At 38.4% G+C, this 20,994-nt stretch overlaps 1 protein-coding gene across 5 annotated transcripts in view; it reads right to left on the bottom strand.

Moving 5' to 3' along the window:
• kmt2e (lysine (K)-specific methyltransferase 2E) overlaps nt 1-20,994 on the bottom strand; it is a 107,420-nt gene that overhangs the window by 39,071 nt on the left and 47,355 nt on the right. For 4 of the 5 annotated variants that reach the window (XM_080207486.1, XM_080207489.1, XM_080207487.1 and 1 more), the window contains 3 exons: nt 10,715-10,783; nt 8,937-9,109; nt 286-324 (listed from right to left, as the gene is read on the bottom strand). In XM_080207486.1, coding sequence (XP_080063612.1) covers nt 286-324; nt 8,937-9,109; nt 10,715-10,783 — 281 coding nt within the window. The remainder of the gene's footprint in view (nt 1-285; nt 325-8,936; nt 9,110-10,714; nt 10,784-20,994) is intronic. The other variant, XM_080207488.1, reaches the window with a different exon arrangement.

Genomic DNA, 20,994 nt, shown 5'->3' with positions numbered 1-20,994 from the left:
CCAGATCTGAACCCACATCCCCAGAGTGTAAGCCTGTTTATGTGGATTACTAGTTCAGTGACATTATCACTATGCCACCATCTCCCCAGCATTTTATCTTCTTAATCCTTCTCTTTTCATGAATGATGATGTAAAAAGCAATATATTATCCTTTTTGAAATACATTGCTTGAAAAGATAGCCCAGTTAGGGATACAATTTAATACTTTATGTGAAAAAGGATCATTCACTTGCATGTGAAACTGCACATTCTTTTATAATACTCAATACACAAGATTCTTCTTACCTTTACTCTTGAAGATTTTCTAGATCCTTCCCGGAAAGGCTGAAAGATATAAAATTTGATCCGTTTACTTAACTGAGGTAATGTATTAGAATATGTAAGTTGCTTGGAAATTCTTGATGCTTAATTTTTAGTTTTGCAAATATTCACTAGAACTTCTCTAAGTTTCAAAAATTCCAGCAAAGGAGAAATGGGCCATTACAACGTCTTCACAGTCTCTTCCAACTCCTCAGTTAGTTAGCAGAGTGGGATGAAATCAATTCTACTTCATAGTCTCTCCACCCTTTGGTTTTATGCTTCACTTTTGCTTGCTCAGTACCATGCCTGAAGGAGCCTTGTGCCCCCAGCGCTGAACCAGGCGCTTTGGGTTTGAGTACAAAGCCAGAACCTGCTGGTCATGGAAAGAGCGTTCAAAGTGGTTCAACAGGCTAATAATCAGCTTGGAAATCCTTCACCACTTCCCCCACAAGTTGTGAACATGCGTAAAAGAGAGAGCGCCCAACTAAATTAAAATGACCATTTGGTAGCAAAGAACTTGAGCATTGCTCAAAATAGCATTGTTGAAACTTTTCATCTTGGCAGATTGATAGAGACACTGCCACAGAGAATGCATGCGTTAATTATGATTGATAGTTAACTGCCAAGCATTGTTTGAACATTTAAACCAGGCAGCTTGAGTCACTGGTCAACGCATTGCCCTGAGGAATAAGTCAGTGAATGGCTATCATTTATTTGTGGCACATTTGTGTGCAGTGGAAGCTACATATTCTAACATATAAGGCAGAAAGAAGATGTAGACAAACTGCAACTACTTCAGCAACAAAACCAATCAGCATTTTCTCCTCAAGTATAAAACTGTTGTTTCCCCTGACATTGGTATCCCCTGATATTGTGATTGTCCTGATGATTGCAGGATGTAAAGCTTAGACAAAATGCCTTTTTTCAGCGATACGCAAGTTAAAATTGGCAAATTTTGTAAAGCCATCCTGTGAACACCATTGGCACATGAATGCCCATAAATGCTTTTTATTTGCTAATTTTTCATTTTTTTGGGCAGTGTTCTCATTCATTCAATTTATATCACCTACAAACATTGGTGGCCAGATTTGGAAACACCACCTTACCATGTAAAAGTCTGCCATTCATCTTCCATTTTTGCAGGGAGGGAGGTTTTGAGACCTCAATTTGCAAGCTAATCCAAAATGTCACACCTCCAATGATCTCAGCAAAATTCTAAGCAATTGCCAAGATCATGAGAGTAAACAGCTTTGTAAAAGCAAAACATTCTTTATTTTATTTGTCTTTTTCATCGACCATTTTTATATTCTAATTTTATCACCTTCTTACCAGTTATGTTTTTATCTTTAAGCATTAAATTTTTTACTTAATATTTACCCTTCCCTTTTTCTTGTCCTTCATTCCTTATGAGTACCTACAGTGAAAAGTATAATTTCTAACTAGATAGAAATAATTGATTTGTTCAATTACATTTCCTGCTTTTAAACACACTTTGAAGAGAGAAATAGAGTGAAAGTTTCCAGATGCAGTTTTCCAGCACTTTGAAGAGTATTAAATCTTGAAATTATGAAGCCAAATAACTAATTAAGAATACCATATAGAACACATCCTTAAAGACGTTACTTAGTTTTACCAGCAACTGAAATAAACTTATTTCCTCAAATCTTAAGGACAGAGAGCAAACTGCAGAAAGCAATACTGCAAACCTCTGCAAAAATCATTTAAAAAATCTGACAAATGAAAAATAAGTGCCTGTTCTGTGGACAACTTTACATATATTAAGAAATACCAGTTAATATGATCACCTTGTGTTGTACATATTTACTGTACCAGCCAAAACAGTTTAATGTACAGAATAAATGTCACTCAAACATAACAATTCATATGAAGTTAAAAAGGGAAAATAAATATAAAATCAAAGCAAGGTACTGCAGATGCTGGCGATCTGAATATAAAAAATAGGAACTGTTGGGAAAACGCAGCAGGTCTGGCAGCATCTCTGGAAAGAGAAATAGAGTGAAAGTTTCAAGTCCAACATGACTCTTCTCCAGATGCAGTTTTCCAGCACTTCATGTTATATTTGGGAAAATAATTCCATATGCCAATTCCTTTGCCTCCATTTATAATGAAATTTGCACCCTCCTATGATGGTTGTTTTACCACTCAGGTAAGATCATCAATACAAAAAATAGGTAACAAACTCAAACAATGGACATGGTGCAAAATTACAAAACAAAGGAGCTGTGTTCAAAATAAAACATAAACCCACAGAATAAATAAATATCCATTTATTGCTTTGGTGAATGATTGTTACTGTGAATTGCTTTTCAAAAGCATTATTACTTGAATAGCTTTTGACAAATGTTTAGATTAACTCCTTGATTTACTTCTTGGTTTGTTAATTACATAATATTCAATTGAAATGCCATTTACAAGTAATAAATATGATTAATTGTTTGGTAATACAGAGCTTGAATAGTGCTGAAAAAATACATTTTGTAAAAGATTTTTGTCTTGCACTCATCAAGACAATTGCAAGTGTACCAACGCTGGTGAAATAATAGCTTCATAAGCTTTGAAAAGAATGTGATGATTGGCTGGCATGTGGACTCTGATTGGTAGAGGCATTACCATGGAGAATGCACCAGTTAGTGGGACTGACAGTTAATTGCCAAGAATTATTTGAAAATTTAAAGTAGGCAGATTGGTTTTCAAATTTTCAAACAATACTTGGCAGTTAACTCTCACTATTAACTACTGCACTCTATTCTGCAGTATATCTACCAGAATCCACTTGCCAGCCAAGTAGCATTTTCTCATACTGTATAAAGTTGTTCTTTTCTCCAACACTGATATTCTTGCAATTGTCCTGATGAGTGCAAGAGTGTATTTTCTCAGCAAAAAAAAGTTGAAATCATTTGACACTAAGGTCGGAATTTTATGCCCTGCCCGCCACGGGAATTGCACTGGGCAAAGGGCGGACCTTGGGAAGGTCCGTTGACTTTGGGTGGGATTTTACAGGTTCAGGATGAGCGAGACTGTAAAATCCCACCCCAAGTGTTACCACTTCCTCTATCCTTGGATTTCACTATTTCATTTAATATTGTGTTCATCTATTTAGCAATTTAGATATCTTGCACATCAGTAAATAACACATTGTAATATCTAAAAGTCTTGCCAACTGTGGTTGACACTTTCTTAAAGTTTCTCCCTAGGAGATGTGTAACATAGATAGCCAGATGTCCTTATCACAATACTAATGTCTGCAGCTCATTTAAAATACATCTTTATATGTCATATGGAATCATCATTGATACACCACTTAACAGCAAAATCAGTGACACCTAATAAAAACATTATGCTGTGCCAAGCTGAAGTAAAGTGACAAGGAGGCTGCAAAGGCTGAAATGGTGGGAATCAGGAAGATCTAAGCTACGTTAAGTAATTTTACACTAATTAAGCTTCCAAATTCAAATGAAGGTATTAAAACGTATTAAAATAGAAACCATGAGATTCTGAGGACCTACGTATTCATCAGAACACTAAAGCAGTTACAATCATTACCACAGATTATGGAAGTAGTTAGAGTTGCACCCCTGCCTCATGATCAAAGAGGGGATAAGCAAAGGCCCACAGCAAAGAAAAGTAGGTCAACAACTAAAGCTGCTCTGATTTACTTTCTAGCTTCTATTTATACATATGATAACAACTTGCTGTGTAAGAAACAAATTTCCCCTCATTCTCCTCTGGTTCTTTTGCAAATTATCTTAAATCTTGTTCCCTGGTTACAGACTCTCTGTCACTGGAAGCAATTTCACCTTTATTTATTCTTTCAAAACCCACTGGGACAACACTATTAAATCTCCCTTTTCTCTTCTCTGTTTGAAGGACAACAACCCCAGTTTCTGCAGTCTCTCCACATAACTGGATTCCTCTGTTCCTGGGCATCATTCTATTAAATCTCCTTTACATTCTCTGTAAGGCCTTGACATCCTTTCTAAAATCTGATGCCAGAATTGGAGACAAGACTGTCAGCTGAGGTCTAACTAGCAATTTATTAGCAGAACTTTGTTTTTCTCCTCTTTGTTTATATTTTTCTAAAACCAAAGATCTTGTATACATTTTTTTTAAAGAAGGTCTGAAGACACCTTAATTGAAGATTTGTGCAGTATTCCATTTTTAAATACAAAATTTCTGTTTCAAATGCGTTACAACACATTATTTGCAGGCAGACAGCATATATGAAGATTTTTCTATTGAGATCCCTTTGATGTGAAAGTCACAGTAAACTCAATTTAATATTTCAATGCTTACTGTCTCTAAATAGCAGTTATATGAAATATCAAGGCCCAACTGAAATTTTTAAAAAAATACCCAGAATGGCTCTACAATTCAATACTCTAAAAACTGCTTTCTCATCAGTGCTACGTTATGTGAAACTGTGGGGTTATCGCATTAATCCCTGAAATCCCTTTGTAGCTTGCTCAAGGAACACTGATGGCAATGGAGAAGTATGCTGCACAATAACTATTCAGCATGTTGGGGAAGCCAGGCAAAGCACTTGCATAAAATGAGATGGAAGCTTGCGCAGAAAAATTCTTTATAAATAATACACATCTATATCAGCATTGCTCAACAGTTGGTTCGCTGTAAAATGGGGGCAATTCCATACTCCAGCAGAGGGAGAGTCAAGTCAGTGTTGGGGTCAGTGTGACCAGGTGGAATAATTAGGTCAGTAGAAGGCAACAAAAGCTCAAACAAAACACATCAAAACAAAGGATTGGCAGCATCCAAGTGCATTCTGAACAGCAGGTAAATATGTTGAGGAATCTTTCTTATGAAGTCAAAGCATAGCTCACAACTTCCAAACAAAAACCTCGAAGCTATACTAAACTGTATTGTTCCAATGCAGGCGTGCCAGACCTCCAAACTTCACTGACAAAAAAAGGGCTGCAAAGGTTTGCACTGAAATCAGCACAGTGGTGAGCACTGCTGCCTCATTGAGCCAGGGACCCAGTTTCAATCCCAGCCTCGGGTGACTGTGTGTGTGGAGTTTGCACATTCTCCCCGTGTCTGCATAGGTTTCCTCCCACAGTTCAAAGATGTGCGGGTTAGGTGGATTGACCATGTTAAATTGCCCCTTAGTGTCAGGGGACTTAGCAGGGTAAATATGTGGGGTTACAGGGATAGGACCTGGGTGGGATTGTGGTCAGTGTAGGCAAGATGGGCTGAATGGCCTCCTTCTGCATTGTAGGGTTTCTTCTATGATTCTCTACTTATATTGTATGTATGGAATTTTCTCTTAAAGTTAATGCAGGAAGCTAAAACAGTGTCAGCCCTTCCTTCTTGTTGGTCACCTTTTGCACACAACTTTGCATTTGATGGTAGCACAGTGGTTAGCTCTGCTGCCTCACAGTGCCAGGGACCCGGGTTCGATTCCCTGCTTGCATCCTGGCTTCCCGTCTTTGGAGTCTCCGTGTTCTCCCCGTGTCTGCATGGGTTTCCCCCGAGTGCTCCGATTTCCTCCCACATTCCAAAAGACACGCTGGTTTGGTGCACTGGCCATGCTAAATTCTCCTTCAGTGTACCCGAAGCGTGGCAACTATGGGATGTTCACAGTAATTTCATTACACATGTCAACCATTCAATAGCAAGACACATCCATACGCTTTAGAGATGTCGAGAATTCAGTTCGAGCGGATGCACAACTAGCATCATCTGCACACTGGAGCTCCATGACTGAAGTTGGAGTGGCTTTGGTTTGAAGGTGGCATAGGTTGAACAGCTTGAACAGCTTCCCATCTAGTCTGTTGATTATGGGGTAATTCGTGGGTAATATGCTGATGATGAGGTACAATATTTCAATGAGGAAAATGGAGCAGAGGTGCAATGACACTGCTCATCTGACGCCAGTTTTCAGCGATAGAATTTTTGGCAGCTCCATTGATGAGGGTTACAACATCTATGTCATCGTGGTTTAGGCAGAGGTTAGTGACAAACTTTATTGGGCAGTCAAATTTGAGGAGGATACTCCATAAGCCTTCACAGTTGATGAGAGTCAAAGGGTTTTGTCAAAAATGACCTTGTACAACAGTAGATGCTGTTCCTTGCACCTTTCTTTAGTGGACCTTTCATTGAATACTTGGAAAACTGAAGGCCTCTTCCAACTGCCTTCCAGGGATGGACATTCATCCTTAACCAACACTAACTCTAGGTACAGAGGTGGGGGTGACACAAGATGGCATAATTCCCACCCTGCAGAAAAGGTGAATCTGAACTATTTCTAAATAAGGGACTCTGGAATAATAAAAGTTGGAAAATGGGAGTTTTTGTTCGCACGTGGTTTCTGGGGTATGATTCTTCTGCACATAGTTCGTCATCACTTCAGAAACAGAAGATATTGCCTGTGCTGACAATGCTCAACGAATCCTAGGAACCTGAGAGCTGAGAATTTTTAACATTGTCTTCACTGCTTTTAGTTAAATATATGTAAAATCTAGCTTAATGAATTGTGCTTGATTCACAAATACTAGTTTTTTGTACCTTGTTAGGTCAGGCACAACTGAGGAACTTGGTGTTAAAATTAAGAATCTGAATTTTAAGAGATTTTAATTAGAAGGCTTTTATATCTCGACTGATGATTTTCCAAAAATAACAGAACTGCAGGTCTAATGATACCGATATTGACTTTCTACGTGCTATGACGCCAAGTGGGATTCTCCGGCCACGTTTGCTCCAAGACCAGAAAATCCTGCTCGAGATCAACGGACCTTTGCATGGCCCTGTCCCGCCGCTACAATTCCTGCAGCAGGTGGGATGGAAAATTTCCACCACAAATCTCTACAATTAGGTACAGCAACAGAAAGCAATTTAATACAGAAACTCATTTGGTTGCCCTATCAGATTCTGCAGCAATGAAACCCAAAGGTTTTTTCATGTTTCCAGCATAATAAATGCTTGATCTAATAAAGAAACAAACCCAAAGTGGCAATAGCAGAAAATCACTTATGTGGCACTTTGCATTTCAGTGTAAAACTATGGGAGGAAGGAAAATGGTGAAAACAAACCACTTTTTGGCACTATTTGCAAAGCAAAATATCAGCATTGTGTGTTATCGAAACTGGATGGGCTACAGTGGTTCAATACAGCAGCTCATCACTACCTTCTAAAGGGCAATTATGGATGGGCAACAGATACTGGGCAGGACAGTGATGCTTGCATCCTGTGAAATATACAAGGAAAAAAAGGTCTTATTTCCCTTCCAACAGTATCACTTTCTGCAATTTCCAATTTGTGGTCAAAGTACTATACACATACTTACATGAAGATTTTACCAACTAGTAATGGCTCATTAACATTACTTAGGGAATGTGAAGAGTTTACTTCTTATTCCTTCAATACCATTCAGGGTACCATCAAAATTCTCAGCTGTTGCTAAGTATTCTGGTAGTGTGGAGCTTAAAGACTCTAAAACTCTCCATTAAAGCTCAAGGTACTATGAAACTTTTCTGTACCAGTCAGAATAGGTACATAAAGGTCATGTTATGTACCTTGAAATAAACCAATACAGCTGACAAAATAGATAATTGTATTTTAGGAATTGGAGAAGATTTCATGTGCATTCAAAGCACTGGTACTTAATCTTAAAGAAAACACTTTCTGTGTATAGATGAGTTTCATATTAACTTTGCAGAAATGGCAATTTTTATGCTTTCCTGACACTAGTTCACCTGTACAAAATTGCCTTTGGTGTAGACGTTCAGCTGCATGATAATTTCAAAGTTGCTCCCACTTCCAAAACTGACAGAAGGAGCAAATAACTCAGCAAATAAAGTAAGTGACCTATATTAATGTTAAATAATTGAAGAAGATCTAATAAAAATTGAAAGGAGGGAGAAAGGGGAAACAACGAAAATGAGCAACTATGTGAGCAGGAGAAATTTACATTAGAATATTAGATCAAGGTTGCATTTGTAGCTCAACTCCCATTTATCCAATTTTGATCTGAATCCTTTGAGCATTTTAAACAACTCAGCTTCCATAAGCTTTTGGGGAAGCAAAGTTCACATGTTCGCTACCTTTCCTGTGAAATAAATGCTTCCAGCTTTCATTCCTGAATGGCCTAACTCTAAGATTGTTCCCCATTGATTAGATGTACAGAAAGAACTTCTGTAAATTTACATTATTGAACTTTTATCTCATTTAAACATCTCAATTAGGCCACCCCCAACCTTCTAAATTCAGAAGGAATACAAACCAACTGTTTGCAACATAGCTTAAATTTTGATATCCAGTTTAATTTTACCCTTCTGATGTGTGAACAGTTTTAATAAGTATTTCTATACTAATGCAGCAATTGGCCCAAGGAAGCTGAAATTCTTAGTATTTGTTAACACAATTAATAGTACACAAAATAATTTATAGAACTCAAGACCTTCGCAATATACAATAATCTCCTTCTATGGTTTCTATCGTCACTGCAATATGTTTCAATGACCAAGGATTTCCAGTACAAAATGAATCAGCTGTTGAACTCAAACTCTTCTATAAATGTTTCCTCCAGGTCAAATAGCACAGGACTCTAGCTGTGGCACCAAGCAAAACAAGCAGATTGTGATTAGACAAATTCTACTTGCCTTTCTAGATTTTGCAGCAAACTGCTCCTTTTCTCCACTTTTCTTTCGCTTTTTCTCATTTACCTTTGTTACCCTTGTGGCAGTCAACGTGATAGTTGTAGGGGTTTGCTGGAAGGCAGTATATAGTTCCACAGGTACCTCATCTCCACTTTCAGTTGCACTGGTGTCTCCATCTATTTAATAAAAAAAATCAAAACCTTCTACAACACTGATATCATTGTTTTTAAAATAAAAAACACCTAATAACTTGCATAAGGAATTGAGACAGACTTTTTAAAAAATGTATACAATATAGAATAGAGTTTCAATTACCTACACATCAATTATTTGCATCATCCAGAATTGGTAAGAATGTTCCCAGGTGATGGGAGGCCAGAGCATTTACTGTTGCAACAACTGATTAATCAACTGATCGGTCAACCCACAGCTTTTTCATACAAGAGCACATTTATACAACTTCTGAATGGATTTTAAAGTGAGTGGTTTAACTGCTCCGGAGGTTACCAACCAAATGGTTGAATCAGTGCTCAGCATTGAATCTGAGAGTGTCATTGATCTGCTTTGGATCTATCTGATGAAGGTACCAGCAAGGCTGGGAGAGAACTGAGAGTTAGTAGATCAGTGGATTAATTGAATGTTGCAATGGCAATTTAATATTGCTGTATATTATCCTCTGCCTTTTAGGGGTGGCATGGTGGCACAGTGGTCAGCACTGCTGCCTCACAATGCCAGGGACCCAGGTTCAATTCCAGCATCGAGTCACTGTCTGTGTGGAGTTTGCACATTCTCCCCATGTCTGCATTGGTTTCCTTGGGGTATTCTGGTTTGCTCCCATAGTCTAAAGATGTGTGGGTTAGGTGGCTTGGCCATGCTAAATTGACCCTAGTGTCAGGGGATTAACAGGGTAAATATATTGGGTTACGGAATAGGGCCTGGGTGGGACTGTGGTCAGTGCAGTTTTGATGGGCCGAAAGGCTGCCTCCTGCTCTGTTGAGATTCTTCTATAATATATATCACTGGAGGAGACTAAGACAAAGCAAATAACAGGGGTCTCAATCGTCTACCAGTTGACGTTATTTGTGATGGGGTTGCAAAAAAAAAGGATGCCTCCATTATGCTGGATAATCAAGGTTATACTTTTCTGAAAAAAATTCTGGATGTGTCATTGTAACACAAGTTACAAATGTTATTGACCTGACACAATGTCAAATGGAGCAAGTTTAAATGAAAGAAAAAAAAACAATTATTTTACCATACATAATGTGGTTTTATTTCATATCTACTGTTTAAAATCAGATTGAAACAAAAAGTTCAACACAGGAAACAATTACTTGATAGAAATATGCAAGGTAACACATTATATCTTAAAACACTTAGGTTAAAAGGCAAGCCTTCAGTACTTTGTCAGGGATCCAGAAGGCAAAACAGTTGTATGCTACACTTTAAGAATTAGGGTTGAAGTCACAATGCTGCAGGGAACTGTGTAAGATTATCACTTTAAAAAGTTTTGTTTTATATCTGCTTCACTTCTTAGAATATTCATCAACAGTATATAAAAGGATGGAAGAATAGTAGAAACTCAAAAAGCATTTTGACTCATTATTAAGAGGTTGTAGGAAGTACAGGAGTACCAGTGGACAATGTGGAAAATCATCAGTTATAATAGTTTTTGAATAGATGGATTATAGGAATTAAAATTTAAAAAAATCACCAGGCCCAAATGGTCTCGATCCCAGAATACAGAGGGAAGTAAGTGATGAAATAGCAGATGTACTAACCATAATTTTCCAAAATTCGTTGGAAACAGGAATTGTACCAAAGGACTGGAGGGTAGCGAATGTTAATTCCTGTTCAAAAAAGGGGAAAAGGGATAAGCCAGATAATGATGGACCAGTTATCCTCACATCAGTTGTAGGTATACTGTCAGAGACCATAATAAGGGATAACATTAGTGAGCATTGAAAAGGGATAGCTGAAATAGGATTTTAAGGGATATGTTGCGCTTGACTAAATTCATTTCATTCTAAAAAAAATTACTCAATACATGGACAAAGGGAGCTCAGTAAATATGATGTTTTTTTGAAACTGACGAAATTGAAAAAAGAGAACTTCAAATTGTACTGTGAAGATAAGGGCCATGATGTTAAAGATAAAAATGGAGCACTGGATAAAGGAATGGCTAAAAGACAGGAAGCAAATAGCGGGGTAGGATGTTTCTCATATTAGCAAGATGCATCTACTTCACAGATGAGGTCGGATCTTTCTTTCATTACATAAATGATAAGGGACATGGGCACAGAGGAAGCGATATTGAGCTTCATTGTTAATGATAAATGATGTACATGACAAACTGAGAATGCAGAAGTCCACATGAAGAAATAAATAAGTTAAGGGAATGTAGAAATGTAGTAAATACAATTCAGTGTAGACAAATAGAAAACAATATATCTTGAGGGAAATTAGGGAGAATTATATCCTAAACAGTAAAATGCTTTGCAAAATAGATCCAGACATACATATCTTCAAGAATGGTATTGCAGGTAGAAAAAAGTTTGAAAAGGACAATACATTCCGGGTTTAATATGAAGGGTTTTAAATATTCAAGGAAGGAGCTAATGATGAACTTGTGTGGTATATTGGTTAGACATAGCTGGGGTATTATGAGTTTTGTATACTTCGCCATAAAAAGGCTCTCAGAATGATAGACAAGGTACAATGCTGATTCACTATGTATCTGGTAGAGACGTTAGGAATGATAGGTTATAGTTACAAATGTGTTGAAAAACCTGGCTGTATTCACTGAAGGAGACAGTGTTAAAAGACAGACTATGGGACAACACATTTTTTATGGCACCTTTAACCCAAGGTGCTTTACAAGAACATTATAAACCAAAATTAGAAAGTAAGGACCATAAGGTTACATTTGGGCTTATGGCCAAAAGCTTTATCAATGAGGTAGATTTTAAGTAGCATCTTAAAGCAAGAAAGTGAGGCAGAGTCTGAGAGGTTTTACAGAGGGAATTCCAGAGCCTAGGTCTTAAGCTGGATGCCTGGCAAGCAGGGATAGAGTTGTTATAATTGGAGATATTTAAGAGGTCAGAATTAGGTCATCACAAACATCTAAGACGACAATGTGGCTGGAAGAGGTGAGACAGAGGGAAAAGCGAGGCTATAGAGCAAGTTGAAAATAAGGATAAAAAATGTTGATATCAAGTTTATAAAAGGGGCTGAAAGTAAGTATTGGAAAATTCCAATTGCTTATGTATCAGTGACAAAGGAACACAGAACACAACAAGTAATATAACACAAAAGGAGAGCTTATGAAATTTTTGTAATCTAAAGGTTATAAATCATTCTCAATATCTAATCTTGAACTAGGTAAGCACCTTAAATAATTAAACAGGGAAAGAACAGACAAATGGAATACCAACATACAGTTCTTGGACAGCCAACATCAACAAAAGCTTCCTTCTACATTCAAGTATCAGGATTCCTATGATAATATATAAATAATTTCTTCCTCCAAACTCTTTTTCTACAACATGACATGCTTCTGAATATCATAAATCCCGATCCTGAATAATATTCACTCAAAACAAAGAAGCTGGTTTCAGTTCTGGTCAGCCTTGTGCAGGAATCCATTAACATACAGAAGTGAATCAAAACTGAAATTCTGAAAAAGCTATACCTTGAATCCCAGTTTGGCCCACATGGAATGCACATTTTCTCCTGACTTTCAGATAATGCTCTCTGACAGTGTCACCTCAAGTCCAATTCCAAGATCTGACAATCTATTCCCATAACTTCCAATTTCATCTTATGAGGCTTTTGAAAATTGGTCAACGCAATTTAAGAGGCGTTTCCCACTGTTGCATAACAGCAAATTTTACATACTCCTCACAACGGGAAAACCAACCTCATTTCATTTTATATCCTCACTTACAGAGACAAAGAATTCACTGGCTACACCATTTGCAATCAGATTCATGCCACTCGTAAATCATACAAACTGGACCAAGGCTACATCACTGCCAATAAATTAGTGAGAGGACTCATAACACAGGGAGTATCAGCTATTCTAATTTGACAGTTTTCTTTTGGACATCAGATCAGCATCTTGCCCAAGGGAGCTGACAACTATTCTTGTGATGAAGATTTGAACGGCACAGTGGTTAACTCTGCTCCTCACAGCTCCAAAGACTCAGGTGCAATTCCAGTCTTGGATGACTGTGTGGTGTTTGCACATTCTCCCTGTGTACGTGTGGGTTTCCTCCACGTGCTCTGGTTTCCTCCCACAGTTCAAGAATGTGCAGGTTAGGTGGACTGGCCATGTTAAATTGTTTCTTAGTACCCTGAGATGTGTAAGTTAGGTGGATTAACTATGGTTAATATGTGGGGTTACAGGAATAGGGTGGGGGAAGAGAGCATGGGTACAATACTCTGTCTGAGAGTTAATACAAACTCAATGAGCCAAATATCTCCTCCTGCATTGTAATGATTCTGTTACATGACTCTATAACTGGCAGTAGCAGTCCAAAGATTCCCAGAGATATCAACCCTGCAATTGAAAAGGGGATCATACCAAGCAGCTTGCAACTTTCACTCTAAATAGATCCTGGTCAATGGAGAGGACACAGGAGTTGGAAGCTCAGGTCTAGGTCAATTAGCATGCAAAGGTTATGCACTATCTGGTTCAGCCTGATGGAGAGGAGGAAGAGATGGGTGAAGAAAGAGAAAAACAATCAACAATTTACTTCAGCACTTTACTAGAGCAAAAATGTCAAATGACGACGACAGAGGTAGCAAATTCATACATTTCAGAAGATTTATTTGAACTAATGGGTTAGACCAAATACAAAATGGAATGCATAACAATCCCGGTCTTTATATTTCAAGGAACACTCAACATACATAATTTACCCAAACTATTCAATTATACAGCTTGTTTCACTGCTGAAACGTTTCCCAGTCAAAACTGATTGAACCGTCTCTGCCCAACTCTTCAGCCTCAAATAATAAGAAGAATGTCAAGGTCTCAGAGGGCATACAGGCAGCTTGATGGCATAGTAGATAGCACTGCTGCCTCAAAACGCCAAGGACATGGGTTCAATTCCTGGCTTGGGTCACTGTATGTGTGGAGTCTGCACATTCTCCCCATGTCAGCGTGGGTTTCCTCTGCATGCTCCAGTTTCCTCCCACAGTCTGAAAGACGTGCTGATTAGGTGCATTGGCCATACTAAATGCTCCCTCAGTGTACCAGAATAGGCGCCAGGGTGTGGTGATTAGAGGATTTTCACAGTAAATTCATTGCAATGTTAATGTAGGCCTACTTGTGACATTAATAAATAAATTTTAAACTTTAAAGAAAATCAGGTTGGGTCCTGTGAAACCTTAATTGTGTGTTACAACTGACAGTTTGTTTTTTCTTCCTTAGTAATTGATGAATTACAGTTTGTAATAATAATTCATATGCAAGACTTGCCATACCATCACCATATCAAAGCAATGGAGATAAGTAAAATAATAAGTCTGCCAGGTTTAGCAAGATCCTCCAGTATGAACCAGGAAGTTACTGAAGAAAAAACAATGAATATGCAAGTACCAGCTTTACAAACTGAATCTCCTTTCTCCAAGATCAAATTGTGTCAATGCACTTTGACTATAGCCAACATTGAACAATTATAGTGTTTTGGTGATACAACTATCCAAAGATGAACCAAGATATCTTGAAAAGGTTTCACTTGCTGGACTTCAGATATTGGGTTGATTCTCCCCAAAAAAACTAAGTGCCCAACAGGTGCGGATACAGAGGTTTTTCGGGGGCGGAGGGTGTGTGTGTGTGGGTGTGTGTGTGTGTGTGTGTGTGTGTTGGCGGCGCAGAGCCTGAACCTGCTGGAGAGGCCAGCATCAGCACGCTTAGCAGGCCACTGTGCATGCACCGTTCTGTCAGTGGGGAGACTAGTGCATGTGCACTATTGCCCAACCCCTCCCCTCCTCCCCAAGTCCAGCCTGAACTCTCCCACTATGTCCAGTCCCAACTGCCCCCTCCTTCAGGCCAGGAGAACCGCCCCACATTATGTTTCACTCATTTTGTTTGCGAACAATATGCATTCTGCAGTCTCATTACTAACGTGAGAAGAGTCAAGTGAAACCATCCTAAATTATATTTCATTGCAGGCATTTATAAACTCTTTTGAAAGTTCAAACCCAATATTTACTATAATTGTCGTGCAATTTGGGAACCCAACACAATTCAATGGCAAGGATTCATCACTGCAAAACAAAATCCCCTATGTTTTTTTTTAATCCATTGATGGCACACTGAGGAAAGAATATAACTTTGATCTGGGCCTACTGCACACACATCTCAACAATACAGAAAGCAAACCACATTATAAAAATGTCACGGTTGGAGGATTACTCAAAACCAATAAGAACTAGTTTTTAAAAGTTTTGATGCACCAATAGGATATTAGATAAGCATTAAGAATTACTGATTAAATGGTAAACCTTTTTGCTAGTTTGGCACAGCATTGTTTTCAATTATATAAAAAAGCTTAATTTGAGATACAAATCCATTTGTATAACTTGCATTTTTATAGTATCATCAATGAAGTAAACTAAACCAAAGTATTTCACTAAAGCATAATCTAAAATTATGGATATTAGGAAGCTGACCAAATGCTTGGTTGAAGATGTGCTTTCAAGGAGAAGGAAGAATTTTGAGCAGCAAACACAAAACCAATTAAGACACGTGGAACTGAAAGAAGGCAGGACATACAAGAAGCCAGAGTTGAGGAAAGAAAGAATTCAAGGAATAGAGTTGAAGGGGGTTAAAGAGATATGGTGGAGCAAGACAATGGAGAAGTTTAAACACATGTAAGAATGTTAAATGCAATAAGGTTTAAAAGCCACTGTAGATCAGCGAGTAAGCAGAACTTTATGTGGAGCATCAGAGTTGGAGAGAAAGGCTGACCAGCCAATCAGGCCAGCAATTGCAATAGTTGACACTGGAGGTGGCAAGAGTTTTAATGGCAGAATGAGGAAAGTATGCATTGTTATGGAAGGTGAAATAGGCAGACTTTGCAATGGAGAGATCATGGGGGTCAGAAACTTAGCTCTGCATCAACTTTGACATACGAGCAGTCTAGTTCAGGCCAAGACATTGACAGGAACAGGGGTAGAATCAGTAGTGACAGTCAGGATTTTACAGAGGGCTGGAATGGTGGTCTTGGTCTTCCCAATATCTAGCTGGGAAAATATCAACGCCTTGATGTCAGGTAAGCAGACTGAAAGCACAAATATAGTGGAAAAATCACGGTGCGGTTGTCAGATAGGAACACAAGTACATTACAGCCCCTTGAGCCTGTTCCACCATTCAATTAGATCATGACTAATCTGTTACTCAACTCAAGATTAGGCCACTCAGGAGCAGAAGTCAGGAAACTTTTTTTTGAACACAAATGGTAGTAAGAACTAGAACATTCTTCCCAAAAAGATACAAATGGTAAGTCTATTGGAGTTTTCTGGTAAAAAAAATCTATTTATCAGTGTATTTGTTAGATAAGAGCATCAAGGGAAATGAAGAAACATTGGAGAAAACTGTTTAGAGGTGTGGGTCAGCAACGATATAGTTTGAATGCTGTGGAAGACCCAAGTGACTCAACAGTCTATTCCTCTTCAAGAGTTGTGCCCTCTTGTTAGACCATAAGACATAAGAGCAGAATGAAGCCACTCAGCCCGAGTCTGCTCTGCCATTCAATAATGGCTGATTTTTTTCTCCTTCCTATTCTCCGCCCTTTTCCCTATAACACCTGATCCCCTTATTAATCAAGAACCTATCTATCTCTGTCTTAAAGACACTCAATGATCTGGCCTCCACAGCGTTCTACAGCAGAGTTCCACAGATTCACCATTCTCTGGTTGAAGAAATTCCTCCTCATCTCTGTTTTATAGGATCGTCCCTTTAGCCAGAGGTTGCGCCCTCTGGTTCTAGATTTTCCTACTAGTGGAAACATTCTCTCCATATCCACTCTGTCCAGACCTCGCAGTATCCTGTAAATTTCAATAAAATCTCCCCTCATCCTTCTAAACTCCAACAAGTACAGGCCCAGCGTCCTCAACATCATATGACAAGCTCTGCATTCCAGGGATCATTCTTGTGAACCTCCTCTGGACCTTTTCCAAGGCCAGCACATCCTTCCTTAGATATGGAGCCCAAAACTGTACACAATACTCCAAATGTGGTCTGAACATGCCAGCATTGAAATCCTACTGTTAACAAATGTGTAAAGATCCTATCATTTGTGGCTGCATCAGGTTTTCTGGATGGCAGGTTTTTCTGAAGCTCTACTTTAAAGTGATCTGGGTTGTAACACAGATGGTGTGTATAAAAGTGATTTAAATTGTTCTTTGTGGGAAATCCCATTACTTAACATATCAGAGGATCTGTGCGAAAAACAGCCTCAAAAATACATCCCTGCCCTTGTATTCTGGCCCTCTCGACAAGAATGCTAACATTGCATTTGCCTTGCTAATTGCCGACTGAACCTGCACGTTAACTTTAAGAGAATCTTGAACAATGACTCCCAAGTCCCTTCATGTTTCTAATTTCCTAAGCCTTTTTCCATTTAGAAAATAGTCTATGCCTCCATTCCTCTTTCCAAAGTGCATAACCTCACACTTTTCCACATTGTATTCCATCTGCCACTTCTTTGCCCAGACTCCTAACCTGTCCAAGTCCTTCTGCAGCCCCCCTGCTTCCTCAATACTACCTGTCCCTCTACATATCTTTGTATCATCTGCAAACTTAGCAACAGTGCCTTCAGTTCCTTCCTCTAAATCATTAATGTATATTGTGAAAAGTTGTGGTACCAGCACTGAGACCTGAGGCACACCACTAATCACCGGCTGCCATCCTGAAAAAGACCCCTTTATCCCCATTCTTTGTCTTCTGCCAGTCAACCAATCCTCTATCCATGCCAGGATCTTACTCTTAAAACCATGGGCACTTAATTTATTTAACAGTTTTCTATGTGGCACCTTATCAAAAGCCTTCTGGAAATCTAAATAATAATAATAATCACGTTCACCAGCTCTCCTTTAACTAACTTCCTTGTTATCTCCTCAAAGAACTCCAACAGATTTGTCAGAAATGACTTCCCTTTGACAAAGCTGTGTGGACTCAGTCCTATTTTATCATGCACTTTCAAGTACTCCGCGATCTCATCTTTAATAATGGACTCAAAAATCTTACCAATGACCGAAGTCAGGCTAACCAACCTATAATTTCCTGTCTGCTGCCTCCCCCCCTTCCTAAACAGCAGCGTTACATTTGCTACTTTCCAGTCCTCTGGTACCCTCCCTGCCTCCAGTAATTCCCAAAAGATCACCACCAATACCTCCACGATTTCCTCAGCTATCTCTTTTAGAACCCTGGGGTGTAATCCATCTGGTCCAGGTGATTTATCCACCTTCAGACCTCTCAGTTTCCCCAGGACCTTCTCCTCAGTGATGTTTTGGGTATTCCCAGCTTTTTAATCTCTACATCATTGTAAACACCTAAAAAAACCCGTTTCAATGTCCTAGCCTTATGCAACTTGTCCTAATTGAACCCTTGGTCCCTGGTATAACTCCGGCTAATTGTTGCTATACTTCTTCCATGGCGAATATATTTTATAATCCCCAAATACCCCAAAGTAGGACTCTCAAATGTTATATTCCAATCCCCTGGATATAAAGGGCAACATTCCATTAGCAATATTCTTTATTTTTTGTATGTGTGCACTAGCTTTTAATGATTTGTGTGTGAGAACATCGAAATTCCTGTGCTCTTTATATTTCTGGTCTCTCGCTCTTAAAAGAAGCAATGCTGATTTTTCTTTTTTGAATCCAAAGCAGACTATCTTACACTTTCCAGCGTGAACTTCTACTGTCACTTCTGTCCATACGTTTAATGTGTCTATGTCACTTTGCAACTTTCTGCTCCCATTGACAAATCTTACTGAGTCCTCCCAATTTAACGTAATCTCCAAAGGCAAATGTACAACTCCCTATTCCTTCATTCAAATAATTGATATTTATGGTGAAAAGCTGTGCCCCAGTACAGAACCCATCCCTAAGGGATGCTACCTGACACATTTAACCAAGAGTACCCCACACTCTGTCTCCTGACTCAAACAATTATCAATCCATGACACCAAAATTACCACTAATTCCACAAACTCTGATTTTTAAAATAATCTCGTGTTGAATATCATCAAATAGCATATGGGAGTCCATGTGCAATGTCCTCGGACACTTCCAAACTCACCTTATTAGTGCTCTTATCAAAACATTGCACAATATTCATCAGATAGGTCCTACCCATCACAAATTGATACAGATTTTCTGATCAGCACATACTTCTTCAAATGTTTGGTCACTCTGTCCATAATGATAGATTCCAGTATCATCCCCACAACTGAAGTTAGATTGGCTAATTTGTGGTTAAACCAAGTTTCTCCAGCCTGTTTTAAATAATGCATTAACATCCATAAATTTCTAATAGAGCTTCGCACTAACAGCACATAAATGAAAGATGATCTACAAGTCTGTGCATTTTAACCAGTAGTCAAAATTGCATAAATAAGAGAGGAACCAAACAAGTGTAGTCCCATCAAACTGAACAATGGTGAAGAGGAATTGGAATAGGATGGGCAACTATGGACTACATAGAAGTCAAGGAGGATGAGGCCACAATTAGAGTGTTTGTGACTTCTAAAGCTGTTCTGGTGCCATGAGAGGAGCAGAAGCCTGAGTAGACAAATGGAGCTGAAAGAGAGATAGGCAAAGATATGGGAGGTAACAAAATGTTCAAAGACTTTGAAGGAACAGGCAAGGAGGTTGGAATTAGGGAAGGTAATTTGGAAGGATATGGATTACAGTGGAGTTTTGAAAATGTCATTGAAAGGGAGGAGATATTACTTGAGGACAGGGAAACATTAATGCTTCAGCACTGTAGGGATTCTACGATTCTAAAGTCAACTGATGCCCTTTTCTTCTAGCAATTAGATAAGCAGTTACTTGTTTGTAGATGGAAACCAGAAGTATAGCAAAAGTACAACTAACAAAAATGCAAAATAAAATTAACACTGGTTATACTGAACAAGTGAACTGGCAGCTGTTTCAAATGATAGAAAAATTAAAATGAAATTGAGTGGGAGTGGGTGGGAGATCTCACGAGGAAAAAAGAAAATTACAATAGCTGGATCTTATTGGAATGGGTCATCTCATGTCATGTGCTGTTACATAGATATTTTTCTTCACCATTCATCTCAAAAAAATGTTTGTATGTACCCTGTTGTTTGTATAAGCTGATAATAATTTGATGAAGTTAAAGAGAAATCTTGAACTTCAGAGAATGGTGAGATTGTTATCTCCTTAATCATCAAAACTGATGAACTGAGAATGAAACAAAGAATATAGACAAAGAGGATGACTGAATTAATGAAATTGGATATAGAAAGAGAATTCAAAAAGGAGAGATAGGATTATGAAGGGAAAAAGTAAATAAAATTTGACATTTTTAAAATCTCTACTGTATGCAGGAATTGGATTGCACAGTTTAAACTTCTCCCTTTGTAGGCCAGAGATTTTTTTTTGGCATTGCATTAAAATTGATCAGATTCGAAAAGAAAAACTATGTTAAATTCTAGCCCTAACCTTCTGTCATGAGTTGAGTGGGCAATTAATGGGCAAATGCAACAAGTTTTAAAAAATAACAGGGACTAAGGATGAAATATCATTTATGCAAAATAAAAACAGTGCAGCATCATAAATTGTGTGGCAAATTCTAGCAATTTGCAGCTCACAATTTATTGCTTAATCCCCTGCCTGATTTGGACATTACTTGTGAAATGTATCATTAACACGCTGTTGTTTTACAGCAAGACCTAGCCCAATTAATGCAACAAACTCTCTGAAGGGTATAGCTGAAGGAAGAGGCTTTTGCTGGTGGGATTCATTGTTTATGATAGTATGCCAAATCCAAAGTCCGAATTCCTGCAAACTTCCAAAC

This window comes from Carcharhinus amblyrhynchos, chromosome 19, assembly GCF_965287045.1.
Source record: "Carcharhinus amblyrhynchos chromosome 19, sCarAmb.v2.hapA, whole genome shotgun sequence".
In the NCBI taxonomy this organism is placed as follows: Eukaryota; Metazoa; Chordata; class Chondrichthyes; order Carcharhiniformes; family Carcharhinidae; genus Carcharhinus; species Carcharhinus amblyrhynchos.
This window is presented reverse-complemented; position numbering and strand designations above follow the sequence as displayed.